The sequence below is a fragment of the Gavia stellata genome, chromosome 3, assembly GCF_030936135.1.
Source record: "Gavia stellata isolate bGavSte3 chromosome 3, bGavSte3.hap2, whole genome shotgun sequence".
NCBI lineage: Eukaryota > Metazoa > Chordata > Aves > Gaviiformes > Gaviidae > Gavia > Gavia stellata.
Window position 1 is genome coordinate 99,669,980 of NC_082596.1, and position 14,259 is coordinate 99,684,238.

The 14,259-nt window shown below is 40.6% G+C and overlaps 1 protein-coding gene across 1 annotated transcript in view; it reads left to right on the plus strand.

Annotated features, from left to right (window-relative positions):
• LOC104261486 (uncharacterized) overlaps positions 1–12,633 on the plus strand; it is a gene marked incomplete at its 5' end in the record, with an annotated part of 147,750 nt that extends 135,117 nt beyond the window's left edge. The window contains one exon of the mRNA XM_059815665.1: positions 12,400–12,633. Within this exon, the coding sequence (XP_059671648.1) occupies positions 12,400–12,633 (234 nt within the window). The remainder of the gene's footprint in view (positions 1–12,399) is intronic.
• Between the last annotated feature and the right edge of the window lie 1,626 nt (positions 12,634–14,259).

The window sequence follows — 14,259 nt, forward strand, 5'->3', positions numbered from 1 at the left end:
AAGCTGTTGTTGATTTTACTAATAATTTTCTCAAAGTTTGCCCTTTTGAAAGGAAACATCTCAGTTACCGATGCTATTTTTTGTATTCTCCCATGTAGTGTAAGTGGAAGCAACTTGTATTTACTCAGGCCAAAATAATTTTCAGCGTTCACCTTTTTTATATCTTTACTACATAACAAAAATCTAGTATAAAATAGCAATATCTCTCATTAGTTCTGTGACTTAAGAAGAAACTTGTCATCTACTAAGCTGTCAAAATTGAAGCAAAATCATTAGGGAGTAAACAATCATCTTCCTTTCCAGTAACCGCTGTCTGATGTGATGAGGATGGTGGACTGACATGCTGCTTACATTCCTTATATGACTTGTGGAAGGAGCCAGTATCCAAGCAGAGCAAAAACCAGACACTGGTATAAAACTTTGTTAAAATTTAGACTTCCAGTTTTGTTTGTTTTGCCAACCCAACATCCTGCAGTTGTGTGTCTTTGCTATTGTAGTCTTCTACATAGACTGAGCTACCTTTTAATAGATTAAATAACACTAAGCAAAGTAATTTTTCGGGGTTTCTTTCCCATACTTTACCATTCATAGCTCGTGATGTACTTCTTATGGTAAGATATGCGTGAAATATAAGATGCTTTCACATAAGGAAGAGATACTACCTCCCCCTGTTGTGGACTGAGGGCTCAAGTTGTGCTCTCCCAGACTGTGCCTTTCCCGGGATTCTCTTCTCTTGGCCCACATGTTACTGCTCGTCAGTGCTCCCAGGGGATTTCATCCAGCCTACAACCTCAATCCTGTAAGCTTGTGGATGACTCCCACAAGAGAGGGCTGTCATGGATAAATTGCCCCAGCAGCAGCAACCTTGTCTCAACTGCCCTCTTTTCAACTGCAGTTCTGGGCTGCTCAAAGTTATTCCTGCAAGCTGGTGCTGTGGGGAATACCTGTGCAATGCACTGTGTTGCAGATCTCGTATTGCTTGTTCTCAGGCTAACAGGGCAGATGGGTGCAGAAAACCCTCTGCTTCCTGGACTTGGACCTCCTCTTTTATGTTGGGTCAGAGGTTCAACCACATGCCCTGGGAGGGAAGACAGTGTACAGTCCTTCTCTGCAGGTGGAAGAAGTGGCATTGTCCTCCTACCAGAAAACATGGCCACCAAGTTAGAAGTAATGGGAGGAAAACAGGGCAGTGACTGTTTCTGAAGCTTATTAAGATGCTATGTTCAGGCAACATACATTTTATTATAACTGGATCTTACTATGAGTAATATTTCCTAATTAACCACAGGGATGCATGAGCTTTGCAGAATGAAAGACTGAGCGTAGGAAATGTCCCAGGTCTGTTTTTAATCAAATTTATGTTGTTGTGAATTGCTTGCTTTTGCAAAAAGTTTCAGGGGTAGCTAGTCTTAGGAATTACCCGGGGGCATGAAGGTACTCCCAGTTACATCCTTATAACATCTCTGGAGCTGTACCTGTGTTTCTTAGGAAAGAATTGTTTCTACAGAATTAGAACATGCTTCTGAGTGGACATGGGAATGGTGGATGATCTCATTACCTCTATCCTCCTTAGATCTATTCTGAGGCTTTTCATGTTCACCAGGGACTGTCTTTCCAGTCCGTGTAGACCCTGGTGGGCCATGAATCTGGAAAATGAACTTTTGCACGCAGATGAGGATGGATTTGTAATAATGAAAACCTTCAGCTCTTGAAAAAGTTTTTTTGAAATATTCCCTAATGGAAAATACTTCTTTTTCTTGTGTGGATCAGGCCAGACTTTGACTGTGTAGACACCCCCCCACCCTCCCACCTCAGTGAAGAACTGGGGATCTGTCAGCATATGCTCTGTGTTACAAATGTGGCAGGAATAGCTGTGTGGACAAGCACAGGGGGAAGCTGTGGGCTGGTACGGATGAAAATAGCAAGGAGGGAAGAAGAAGAAATTGGAGCGTGGCTACCAAATTTAATCTGGGTCAGACCAGTGCTATGTGTCAATGAACCTCATGGTCCAACACAGGACAAAAAAGGGCAGCATTTAGTAGAGCTAATGCACGAGTGGGTGTGACTGGAGTACACGTTTTAGCATCTTTCTTTTTCATGGCAAATCTATGTAAATAAATCTGTTACATCTAGGAGATGCATAATGTTTTTCTGGCTTGTGGCTATTCCACAACCAAGGATATGCTACTCATTTGTGAAAATTAGGGAGTGTCTACTTTAAATACAATTACAGTAATCAAAAGCTCTTAAAAGTTGTGCTGGATTTTTTCAGTGCTAAGAATAAAACCTGCTGCTGTCTGTATTAGTATACTTAATTACTAGTATAATAATTAGGATTTTTTTATATTAACAATAAGGTATGTGCATGTTTGTGTAGCTGTGAATACAACATCCACACAGAAAAAAACTATTCTAAAGAGACCAGCGAAATTGGTAACCTTGATCAAAAGTCAAGGTTTCCAAGACAAATCTGTCACTAAATTGGTGGGATATTGAAGTGTCTGGCAGGATCAGGTCTTGTTTGTACCTGAATTGTGGAGCAGAGCTGTCTTTTTGTTCGGTACATGAGTTCTCACGGCACCTCTCACACGACAGGTCTCAGCCCACAGCCAAGACATGGAAACACTGCTGCAGTATCCAGCGCAGGAGGCTCGCTGCTTGGGCCCGTGCAACTACCATTACTGTAGGAAGCTTTATGCTCTGAGAGGAAAGTAAAGCAGAGAACGCAGAAGTCTTGACTGGCAGAGACACCCTGCAAGGGCCCATGCTGCAACTTTGTGGGTTGTCATCTCCTTCCTCTCAAAAAAAGAAAAAAAAAATATGGTTTTTTTTTTGCTTGTTTATTTGTATTTGGGGGTGAACTAGTGATCCAAGCGCACTTTTGTGATCCTGTCTTGGAGTCACTGATTGCACCACAAGCCAAAATCTCTATGCTTATGCGGCTGTGCTGATGCACCAGTGTTGTGAGGAGCTTTGTGTAGTGGGCACCTGCTGAGCCAAAGATTTGAGATGAATAGCACCCATATTGATTTGCCTATAATGGAGTGGAAAAGAAAAATGTCCAGGTTTTGTTGCAGGTATTTTCATGGGGTATTAAATTGGTGGATTAGTTGCAAACAGCAGTACTGATAAAGTCTCCTGTCCATCTTGATGGTTGGGCCTTTCTATTAAAATGACACATAAATAACCTATTATGTCCCCCACCCATGGAAATTCAAATGCACCTGTCAACTTGATAAAGCACTTGCCTGGAGGGAAGCATTGTTTACATTTTCACTCCATTCTTCAGAAAAAGTGAGATTCTAATTATTTTTCCCACTGTAAATTAATGCTGACTATGATGGTTAGCATATATCTGTATTGTTATATCTATGCAAAAGTTAAATAATAGAACTGATCCATCATGTATTATGCAATGTGCATTTTTATGACAGGCTTCCCTCTGATCTTATTATGCCTTTCTTCATAAATACTTACTTTTTTTTCCCAGCAGCTGGGGGAATCTTTGTTGACTGCTGGTTCAGAAGTTGAAATCTGTCCTGTGTGAAAAGGAAAATGCAATTTACATGTTTATCGGATGCTGAAGTCTGGTATCTTCTGAGAGGGAAAAAATAAGGATATAAAAGTATACTCCATTAATAATAAGCTTCATTATAATAGACAATTGGTTACAGTACACTAAACCATTTTTCTACAAACCAAGCACATCAAATTCAATAATACAATGCAATTGTTTCTGGGTATCTTAGACAGTAACTTTTAATTCAGAAAAGGCAAATTAGTTAAGGTGAAATCAAATATGAACAAAATCTTCCTTCCATGCATAAAATCATGCCACACCTTTGCCCAAAACTTGAAGCTGAACCATAAACCATATGATATGTTAGGGTTCCTACCAGCCAGTTTTACTTTGTGAAATTTGTTTTTGGTGTGTGTCATGGTTCCTGCTTGAACTGAAGGCAGAACTGCTGAAATACCACAAAGGGGGCTGTTTTTGCAATACTGTGCTACAAGTGAGAAATATTATTGTCAGAAGAATTTTTGCTATCTGGTTTCTTAACTCAAGCAGGGGAGAAGGCATTGCTTAGAGGCTCTTGGTACGCTCAGAGAACCCCAGGAGGCAGCCTGATCTTGCAAGTTCTTTTGACAAGTTTTGCAGACCCAACTGGTTTGCATACCCTGTTGAAGGCTCATGCAAACTGCCCTGAACCTTTGAACCTTTGTCTACTTGCTGCAGTAGATTACTACTTCTAGATTGCTAGAGAAGCATCAGTGCCAGGCATGGTTAAAATACTTGCAAGAGCCAAAAATAAAACCCTAGTGCAGAAAAAGGAAGGAGTAAACTGACAGCAAGGCAATGCCATACTAATTGAGGCACTTTTGGATTAGGTTCTGTTGAGCTTGCAATTGGGGTGCTGGCCCTATGGACGCAGAAAAAAGATCCTTGGGCTGGCAGATGGGATGGGAAGGGGGAATGCCAATCTTGGCCACAAAGGAAGACCTGAACCTTTGTAGTATTAATTTTCTTTCTTCCCTTCTTTTCTACAATGAAACCAGCATTTGTTTTACTGCCATGGAACATCAAATATGTTAGGCCCTTCCACTACTGTCTATCCTGCCAGGCTGTGAAACTTTTTTACTTCAGTTGTCCCTCCACAGCCTACCTCTGCAGTGATGTCTGCAAGAAAGCAGCTAATTACTGGTGATTATTTGGAAAAACAGGTAAGATAATTTAGGGACAGTTAAATCCAAGAGCCACATGTATGTGCTAATACAGCTATTGGTTTGATCTCGCCATAGGTTGTTAACTTTTTGTTCTGCGGGCAGCCCATTTCTACCTGTCTGTACAGCAGCTGGAGCAATGGGGCCGCAGTGTGAGTGGGAGTCTCCAGCTGCCTCTGTTTGCTAATAATCAATATCCATGATGGAGTAGTTGGTATAGTCTTTAGGGTTACTGAAAGATCAGAGAAGAATTACAATATTTTTGAAGGGGGGCAACCAACCTTCACAGATTTTCATGTATGTTTTACCAAAAGTGTTGAAGTTTGCTTTCCTCTTTCACCTTCTTTCTCCTAGACCCCTTCCATCTGCTTGAAAAGAAAGCTGGATCTAAGCAGGCAAATTAGGAAAACTTTGATTCTTAGAAAAAACTGATAGTAATTTTGCTATTGTTTGAAGACTATTTAAAGAACAAAAAAAAAAAAAAAATCCAGGCTTCATCAGGTATCCAACAAAAGACACCCTCCACAAGAGCACAGTTGACACTATGCTCTACCTCACTGGCACAAAGATACACAATTCCTCTGCCTTCACAGGAGGAAATTTTCTGAAGCTGGAGAAGATGTAACTAGAAGCCACCAGTCCAATGTATTTAGGTTTTAAGTTCTTAGCTGATGTACTGCCCATGTAGTAATCCAGATTTAAAACTGTTATTTAACTGCCAGGAACAGATCTGTCCATCTGATGTAAGTCGCAGGTGAGTAAAAGTGTGTCTCATACCCAGGGATACATCTTGTATGTACATGGCCTTGGACGTGGTGAATGAAATCTGTGAACACAGACTTATTTCTATTAACTATCTTTTCTCTGCATTTAATCCGTTCCAAATGGTAAAAGTCTAAGATAAAATGTTCATTGCAAATAGGTTAATTGACAAACTTAGCTCCTTTGTTTTCTGTTTACAGATTCTTTTTGAACCACATTGTCTTTTTACAGATCTGTCAGGATTATTTTCACAAATTTTTGCAGAATGTCTTCTGTGGGCAAATTTTATCCCATAAGATGAACTGCTCTGTTGATCTATTTACTATTTGTTGTTTCTGGTGTGTGTTTGGTCACCAAAGTCATATAGTATTATTTCTGCTTTCTGACTGCATTACATTTGTAAACAGATGAGTAATGAATAACAAATGTTGATGAGCAGATAATGAATAGCAGACACTCTTATTTACACAGATATGCCCTTGTATGCATTAAAATCCTGACTTCCATAGGGAAAATAGCTTTTCCTAAACACTTTTGTATATAAAATCCTGTCTGTCTGAAGTTACTGAAGATGCTTTCTTAAGTAACTGATTCCAGCATCCCTTATAAATTCGGGAAATGAGGCGTGGAGAGAGATTTTTCTTACCCATCTGAACCAAACCCATTCTGGGCTTGGAATATAGCAGTATTCCCTGGAATAGGAAGGGAATGTATTTTATCTCCTTTCCTTAGGGCAAATCAATTGACAAAGGCACTGCTATGCACAAAGAAATGCAAGAAAGCTGTGGCCTTTAATTTTTACTCACTAAGGTTTTTGCTGAATTGAGTATCAGTTTTCCTTGACTTAGTATTTGAGATGACATTTTTTCCCAAATTTATTGTTGTTTGGAAGAGTCTATTTCTACATTTGTATATTATTTATGGACGACTCAAGTGTGGAGACTTAAAACCACATAAGATTTAGATCTGAAATGATGGTAAGCAGCAGACTACACTAGTAGCGGATGCACGGTGGCTAAGACATATGTGACTGCGCTTTGTAATATCTAAAAGCAGGAAGCCAAAATCATTCCCTAGAAAAGATCTGCATCGCTGTTCATTTGGGCATATCCATAAACATGATGCTATCGCAATTCAGAAACAAAAAGACCCTCCGCTGTTTCCTAGTGTTACGATGCCGAGCAGCTTGCCATAAATCTATTCTGGGATTTCTCCTCAGTCGTTTACAAAGAGGTTATTCTCTGTATATGGTTATTTTCATCATTCAGTCTGTCCATGTCAGTTTATTAAATAAATCAGGGAAGACTGTAACAACAATGCTTCAGGCATTCATAATTTGACTGAAATAAACAATTCCTGGATACTACTGGTCCATTATGTTGGTCCATTATGCTCATAAATAGGACAATTTAGAAACAAGTTATCTATCTGTAGAGTTACTACAGGCAGTTGTAGGTGGGGATATCGCACTGGTTAGAAGACATTCGCTGCCAATCCGGCTCCCTAGGTCAGAGTACGGCGTGCCTGGCGGAGGTCCTCTACCAACTGCAGACTAAAGGCCTTTGCTAACCTGAGACAATTACATGCTTCGTTATCGCCCCAGGCGTGAGAGTGCATGCTATCGCCCCACCAAAGTATGCTGTATATGTATAAGCATGTGTGCATGCTTATACTTACACATTTAAGGATTAAATATGAGGGGCACTGGTGTAACTGGTCATGACTTTCTCATGACGGTATGACTTTGGGCAGTCCTAATAGCTTCTCTTGTTCATGCCTTTGCTTTCCATTTCTCCAATCTCACAGTTTATTCAAACCGAGTTCATTTTCACTTCTTGTAAAGTACCCCATCCTTCCTACGGTGGCTTGAAAAATCTTCCCCGCTGTCACAGCTAGTTCTACATGAGGTTCGGTGGTAGCCTCACTCGGACCTAGATGCTGCCAAGGTGCCTTTGACACGGGCAGCAAGGGTGTTTTTAGGCATGTCCATGTAAATTCTTCTTTTGCTGGAGCTGCTGGCAAGGTTTTTAGCAACGGCGTGTCAGAGATGGGGTTTGCAATACTTAAGGGGTGCTGAGCTTCCCTTGGAGGTTAATACTAGCCAGCTTTTGTTTTTTAATTGTAGAGCTACATTGGTTTAACAAAGATTGCCTCCAGGACAGCAATTCCCATATTTACAACTCTTACCACAGAAAATGCAGTTAACCATGTTTATGAAAGTCACTTGAAGTAAATAGAGCGCCCTTGACTTTTGATGTCTTTTTTTCTATAATTTCAACAGTTTTGCCCTTCGCCTAAAGTTAACAGCTTGTAACTTTTGCTGATTATTTGTCATGACCAGCTTGCCGTTCCGCCCATTCTCATCTGGTTGGTTTGGTCCGTATTGCTCATTTTATGCATTTTCTTTGAATGCTGCTTTCCAACACTTTTTATACATTTCACAATACATGAAGTGGGAATTGATTCACATGACATTGCTAATAATAATGCTGCAAGCAGTTAAGAATCAGTACTACTCATAATCAAGTGTTTAGACGCACATGGATATATATATTTCTCAACTTTTTTTAAAGAATTTTTTTATGCTGATGTCTTTTTTTAAGACAATAAAAGTCAGTCTTCCTCTCATTCCCACTGTAGCTCAGAAAATTTGAGGAATTCTTTTTTCCTTTCTTCTTTTACAAAAACTGTCAAACAATAGAAAACCTCATAGTACCTTTACGCACTAGCATGGCATTTTCTGTACCCTTACCTTGGAAATATTAATATGAATTAGCTGTGTATCATGTGTGTAATATATTTATAAATATACATTTATTAATATATTTGTATTTAAAATGTTATCATGGTCTACTACAATAACATATTTTTATATGCTTGGTATGGCATGATAGAGTTATACAACAAAGTACATTTGTGTTTGTAGTTACAAATTTTATTTTGTTCTGGGTTACATGCTGTAATTTCCAAAGGGTGACATAATTTACCTGCTTTGTAAGAGAAACACGTTCCATTCCTTTAAAAGTTCATGTATTTTTACGTCACACTGTACGTAAAAAGAGCAGTGATTAAAATCATTGTTGTCAAGGAATAATGCATTAAAATTATTAATAAGTCTTAAATCCACATGAGACTTACTGAATCATCTGATCTGACCTAAATTTATGACCCTTCCTCCCAGTTCTTCCCTTTGCATACTTGCACAAAGACAGGAGGATTGAAAGGAGAAAAACCCAACACAATAAAGACCAGTAAAAACTGTATATTTGCATTAGGTCGAGGTAACATTTTGTGATTATAATAATATAAACAAATAAACTATAAGGGCATTCATATCAGACCTCATTTCAAGCTGAACTATTATAAAGCGATTAACAGCCTCACACTCCTGCTTTAATTAAGTTATGTTGTGAAATATTCAGCATTTGAACCTGTTTCTGGCCTGCCTCTTTTATCATTGCATTATCATCCTTAATGTGTTTTTCTGCTGAAAGATGAATTTCATTTAAGGATTACTGTACACTGCTCTGGCATTTTGTGGTTTCTTGTCAGCCCTTGTGAATCTAGATCATAGCTAACTTCAGTTCCTCTGACATGTCCTATATGCACAGTCTCTTGACTAGCCTGTCTCGGTGGATTTATTAACTCATATTGTATTCCTGTAGAAATGAATGGACATTTTTGATTAACTTAATGATAGAAATTTCAGATGACAGTAGAGTTTACTTTTGGAGCTTACTTCAGGTTATGTAGGCCACAGCAGCTATCTAGTGATCTATCCCTTCACAGAAACGCGCTTTGAAAATTCCAAGGCAGTGGACATCCATCTGCCAAATACTTTAAGATGGTGCTAGTAAGGAGGGAATTGAACGGTCCTTCAGATCTGGGGTGTCTAAATCCACAACCATCCCTAGAGCTGCTCTTTCCTTTCCTGGGGTTGGTTTTCAGCTATTATATCTCACCACATATTGCAGAGTCTACCTTCAGGCAAATTCATGCTGCCAGATGACTTTGAGGAAGGGTCAATGAGAGCGGTGCTCCAGCCAAGTGTCTTGTTTCCCTCCTTTCTACTTGTGCCTACCCCGGACCAAGGCGATGCAACTCAGCATGGGACTGTCAGTTTTGGCGGTGCTTTTTCACCCTCAGTTGCCCGATGATCAGGCTGTGCTTTTAGGGAGGGGAGGACATGCCGATCAATATTGTCACGTTCTCTTTGGCTAGTCACATAAATGTCCTTAGAGGGAGTTTGTCAGATCTTGAAATGTGATGACAGGTCAGGTGGGTTTGTCTACTCCCACTGCCCTGCAGATCTTTCTGCTCTCAGGGTGGGTGACAAGGCAGAGGCTCCTGATGCCATACCTGGTCCTGTATGGATGTGGTGCCATAGGGATGGCACTCAGAGCCGGGAACTCCCAAAGGAGGTCTTCGCCCTGGCAAGGTGAAGGTTTGCTCAAGCACAAAGGTTTGAGTGACGTGGCTTTGGCTTCCAGCACGGTAATTATATGCTGTAAATTGCACTCAGCTCTGGCACTGATTGAAAATATATGTGGTAATTTAATTGTGTGAAGGTAGTCTAAGGTCCATGCAGTCCTCTGTGCTGGACAAGCACAGCATGCATATTTTTGCCCCCAGAGCTCACAGCTCAAAGGGGCAAAACAGAGCTGCAGAGAGGAATGTGGTGTTCACAGTGAACGATCCATGGCTTGCAAAACACATGGTAAATAAAACCCCCGACTTACTGGTAGGGACAAACACAAAAGAAGGACAAGCAGATTTAATGAAAGGGGGCTAAGATGAAGGCCAGAGAAGAAGCAGGGGAACATGTGGGATTGATTCAGGAGGGAGGAAAACATGCTGAAGAAAGGAAGCATGCAGTACAGGGGAAAACACATCTAACATAAAAGGAGGATCACAGCAGAGATCATTCCGTTTGCTGTGTGGATCCCCTGCAGACTGAGTTTCTGAGCTGGCTCTCCCAGCCATTTCTATTCCCCAAAGTCATAGGTCGGGGGAAGGCACGAGGTCAGGAAGGGCCTGGTGCTCTTGATCGGACAAGTCAGAGCTCTCGGTTGTGAGACACTGGGATGAGAGAGGAAGGTAACCATGGTGGGGTCTTTCTTCCCATTTCACAAGCTGTGGTGTGGCACCTCTTGCAGCTGCTTGTCCCTGCTCTGGCCAACACTGTCCCAACAAAAGCTGCCTTTCTGCTTTCATGAGAGCATTGGCCACCTTAATTTTTACGGAGCAACTGCGTGTGATAGGCGTATAAGACGCGTTTGTGTTGTAGGTAGAAGAAAACGTAGGGTTTGTCCTATCCTCATAGCTGCTGTGTGTTCATAACAAGTTGTTCTGAATGAAAGTCTTTTAACCCCAGAGACTTCGGTGTGGGAAATTCAGACTGTGCTTTTTTTACCTTAAATTTCAGATGACCTTTCCTTGTTTTAAAAGGTATAAACTCCTTTAGGACTGATGCAAATGAAAGCTGGCACTGAAATAAAGCTTCCTATTGTTCTGTCATTCCTGGAAAAGAGTTCAGATAATCTTAGTGCGTGTTCTTGCTTTCTTAACTCACCTAAACCAAATCGTCTCCTAAGGCAGTTGCTCAGAATAGCAGTGTGCACGTCAGGATTGTGGCGTTGGCACACTGTGCTAGTTACAGGATACCTCGTAACGCATGAGAACAGCTGAGGAAATGTGAACTGGAACACAAGCAAACTGAGCTAAATCTAACTTTTCCCAAGTGGTGGGAAAGATTTGTATCTGGTGATTTTGGGATCTCTTGTAAGAACCTGAGTTCTTCGTTTCACCAAAAAGTAAAAGCAAAGCTATGTAAAAGAAGGTTTTGATGTACCTACCGTAAATTACATGTTTTCTATGGCTAGCTTCATGGGCGAGTTCCAATCACTTCAGCAAGTGTAATATATTTTCTTGAAAGAAAAGGCGTGTGCCAGACCAGCAAAAGAGTTATTTCCTCTGCATTAAGTAGAAGTGTTTGGGAAGAGCATGCTGGTGTATTGTAAGGATATAGCAATATTGCCAATCACTTCCTACCGTAAACAGGAGTAGCATCTCATGGGAGAAAATGAGTGACGCAAAGGTCTTTCAAAAGTGAAGGGTTAAAAAGCTTGCACTTCAGTGGGAGTATAAAAATAATGCTTCTCATCATCAGTTCTAGGTAAGGATAAGGGGTGCTTAAACTCTGTGCTATGATCCATCTGAAGTCTTGAATTCTGCTCAGCCTGTGAAAAGAATTAACATGAAAAAGGTTAAATGGAAATTCTGACTGACACAGGGAGGTACAAAAGCTACCCGAGCAAATGTGTTTAGAGCAAACCAGGAAACTAGGTAACTGTGTCAATAAACTGGCTTTATACAATGCACTAAAATACACCTTATTTAGTCTGCCTTGCCTACAATTCAGTCAGCAGCACAAGTTTATTTTAATACTATACAGAGATCAGAGACTAAAAAGTGCTTGTGGGTACAGGCGCAAAGGCTTCTCAAAGAGAGAGAAATGCAAATACTCGTTCACTAAATTCTCGGGAAGCTTTCTTTTTTTAATCAGCATTGCCATTTTATTGTTTAACCTACCCTGCTTGATCTCCCTACTTTTGGTTAATACGGGAGTCAATTACAGCTTCATCTGTGCAGAATTAACTTTATAGAATATACACTAGGGATTTGTCTATCTCCTCTATTTAGATCTATGTCATAAAAAAATACCTAGCAGAGAACTGTGCGTAAGCACTGCATATGGCTTTGCAGATTTATTGTAAGATCATTTTAAATCGGTTAAGCTCTTGCCAGAAGTTAATTAAATATGTTCTTTTGGTGGGGGGTGGGGGGACTCTGCGTGTGCGCGCGTGTGTGCGTACGTGTGTGCGCGTGTATGGGTGGGGCCTTCTGTCTCACTAGGTGGCAGTGTCTGATTACATCTGGAAGGACCACGCCAGCACGCCTGGTGTCTCCAGCTGTGGCCTCCAGCACCAGGACCAAAGCCCTGGCTCGGGAGGTAGCACCACCGTTCGCATCTCTGTCTACACTGTCCACCTCAGCGGCTTCCAGGAGCTCTACAGGCACTTCCTCAGGCTACCTGATGGGGCTATCGTTGAGGTAGGTCCAAGCGGACTCCACAGCTGCAGGTGTTGAAGGCGAAGGGGTGCACTCCAGAAGTGGGTCAGCGTCGAAACAGGAAAATAGATTGGCCTGACCCTGCACAAAATATACACTGAAATCTTCCACAGGAAGACCTCACTCCTAAACAGTAGTGTAAAATCAATGAGTTAATGCATTTGCAGTGCAAAGTAGCCATTTAGTATTGTTTATAGAGCCATTTGAAGGCAATTATGTAAGATATACATGGCAACTACACACATAGAGATTATTTATAAATATATATCGCTTAAAACCACATAAGGTCATTCTGTATAGGAATTATTATATATATAAATATACAATGTAAGTATTGTGCACATTTATTTTACAGCTAGTACTACAGGTATGGTCATTCACTTAGTTTTTTCTTAGATACACAGAGCTAAGGCACAGGCAGATTACTTATTGGCATCTTGCAAGTTTTAGATTGAACCCTGGATGTTGTCAGATTTTTAGCAGCTTGTGCACTGAAGTACAATACAGGATGGTATTAAAAAGAAGGATCACCCATTACCTGTTTCATAAGCTGCATTTTGTTCATTGCATTGTCAATTTGTTCTAAACGCTTAGAAGTGCATTTCCTTCTTGCTTTTGGTCTTGTGTTGAGAGAACTTTAAAAAAAAATTGGCATCTAAGAGAAAGTAGAGTGAAAGAATATTACTTTACCTGCTCAGATAAGAAGTGGGGGCATCATCACAGAGGTCTTTTTACCATAGAAAACTGGTACAAATGATGCTGAAGTACAAAGTTTTCAGCTGCTCGCTTCCTGAGGTGAAGGTTCAAGTATGTCTTTCCAGCATGAGGCAAATGTTGCTTCTGCTCCTTTGGTTAATGTTTCAAGGCTGTTTTCTTCATTAAAAGATTTTATTCTTAATGTCTTTGCCCTACTTGGCTTTTTAAAGAAAATTTAATTTAAAGGAAACTGTCCTCAAGGAATCCAAACATAATTTTCTGCCTTGGGAACTTGTGATTCACCAGAGTGAAGACACCAGAGTCTTAGAGCTGGCCAAAGAAAACAAGAGAAGGCGTGTGGCCTACATGAAGTAGAACTTAATTATTGAAACAAAGAAACCGGCAAATCCAGGTCCATGCCTAAGTCTGTTAAAGAAGCTCCTCATATAAATCATTGGCTAGATTTTTGCCAGAACACCTTTTCCCTGTTTGAGGTCAACAACGCAGCCCCATTCCTACTTTCCGCCTGTTACAAACAGTAGCTCTTTGCAGAATGGGTTTTCCCAATTAAGTTCTTCTCAGCTTTTTGATCACAAGGTTTTGTTCAGCTTCCACAAGGCTGTGGAAGGAGGGTCTTTGAACACCCGAGGCAATCTTAACCCAGTGCACTGCTTCAGTTCATTAATCCCTTCTGTATTTCTGAGAGAGGAGAAATGCATTCCCATACAATGTAATTTTGTCTTCCCAGAAGCTTCTGGCTTCTGAACTGATGCTGATCAGCATCCCCAATGTGAGCACTGCACAATGCGAATTGTTCAAGCCACGTCTATACAGTTTCCCACATCAGATCACAACATAGTCTATCCCTAAAATCTACGTGTCTGAGTCTTATGTCATCGTCTTGAAAGCTGCATGGCTAATTTAGGAGATCAGTGCATGCTTTACAGC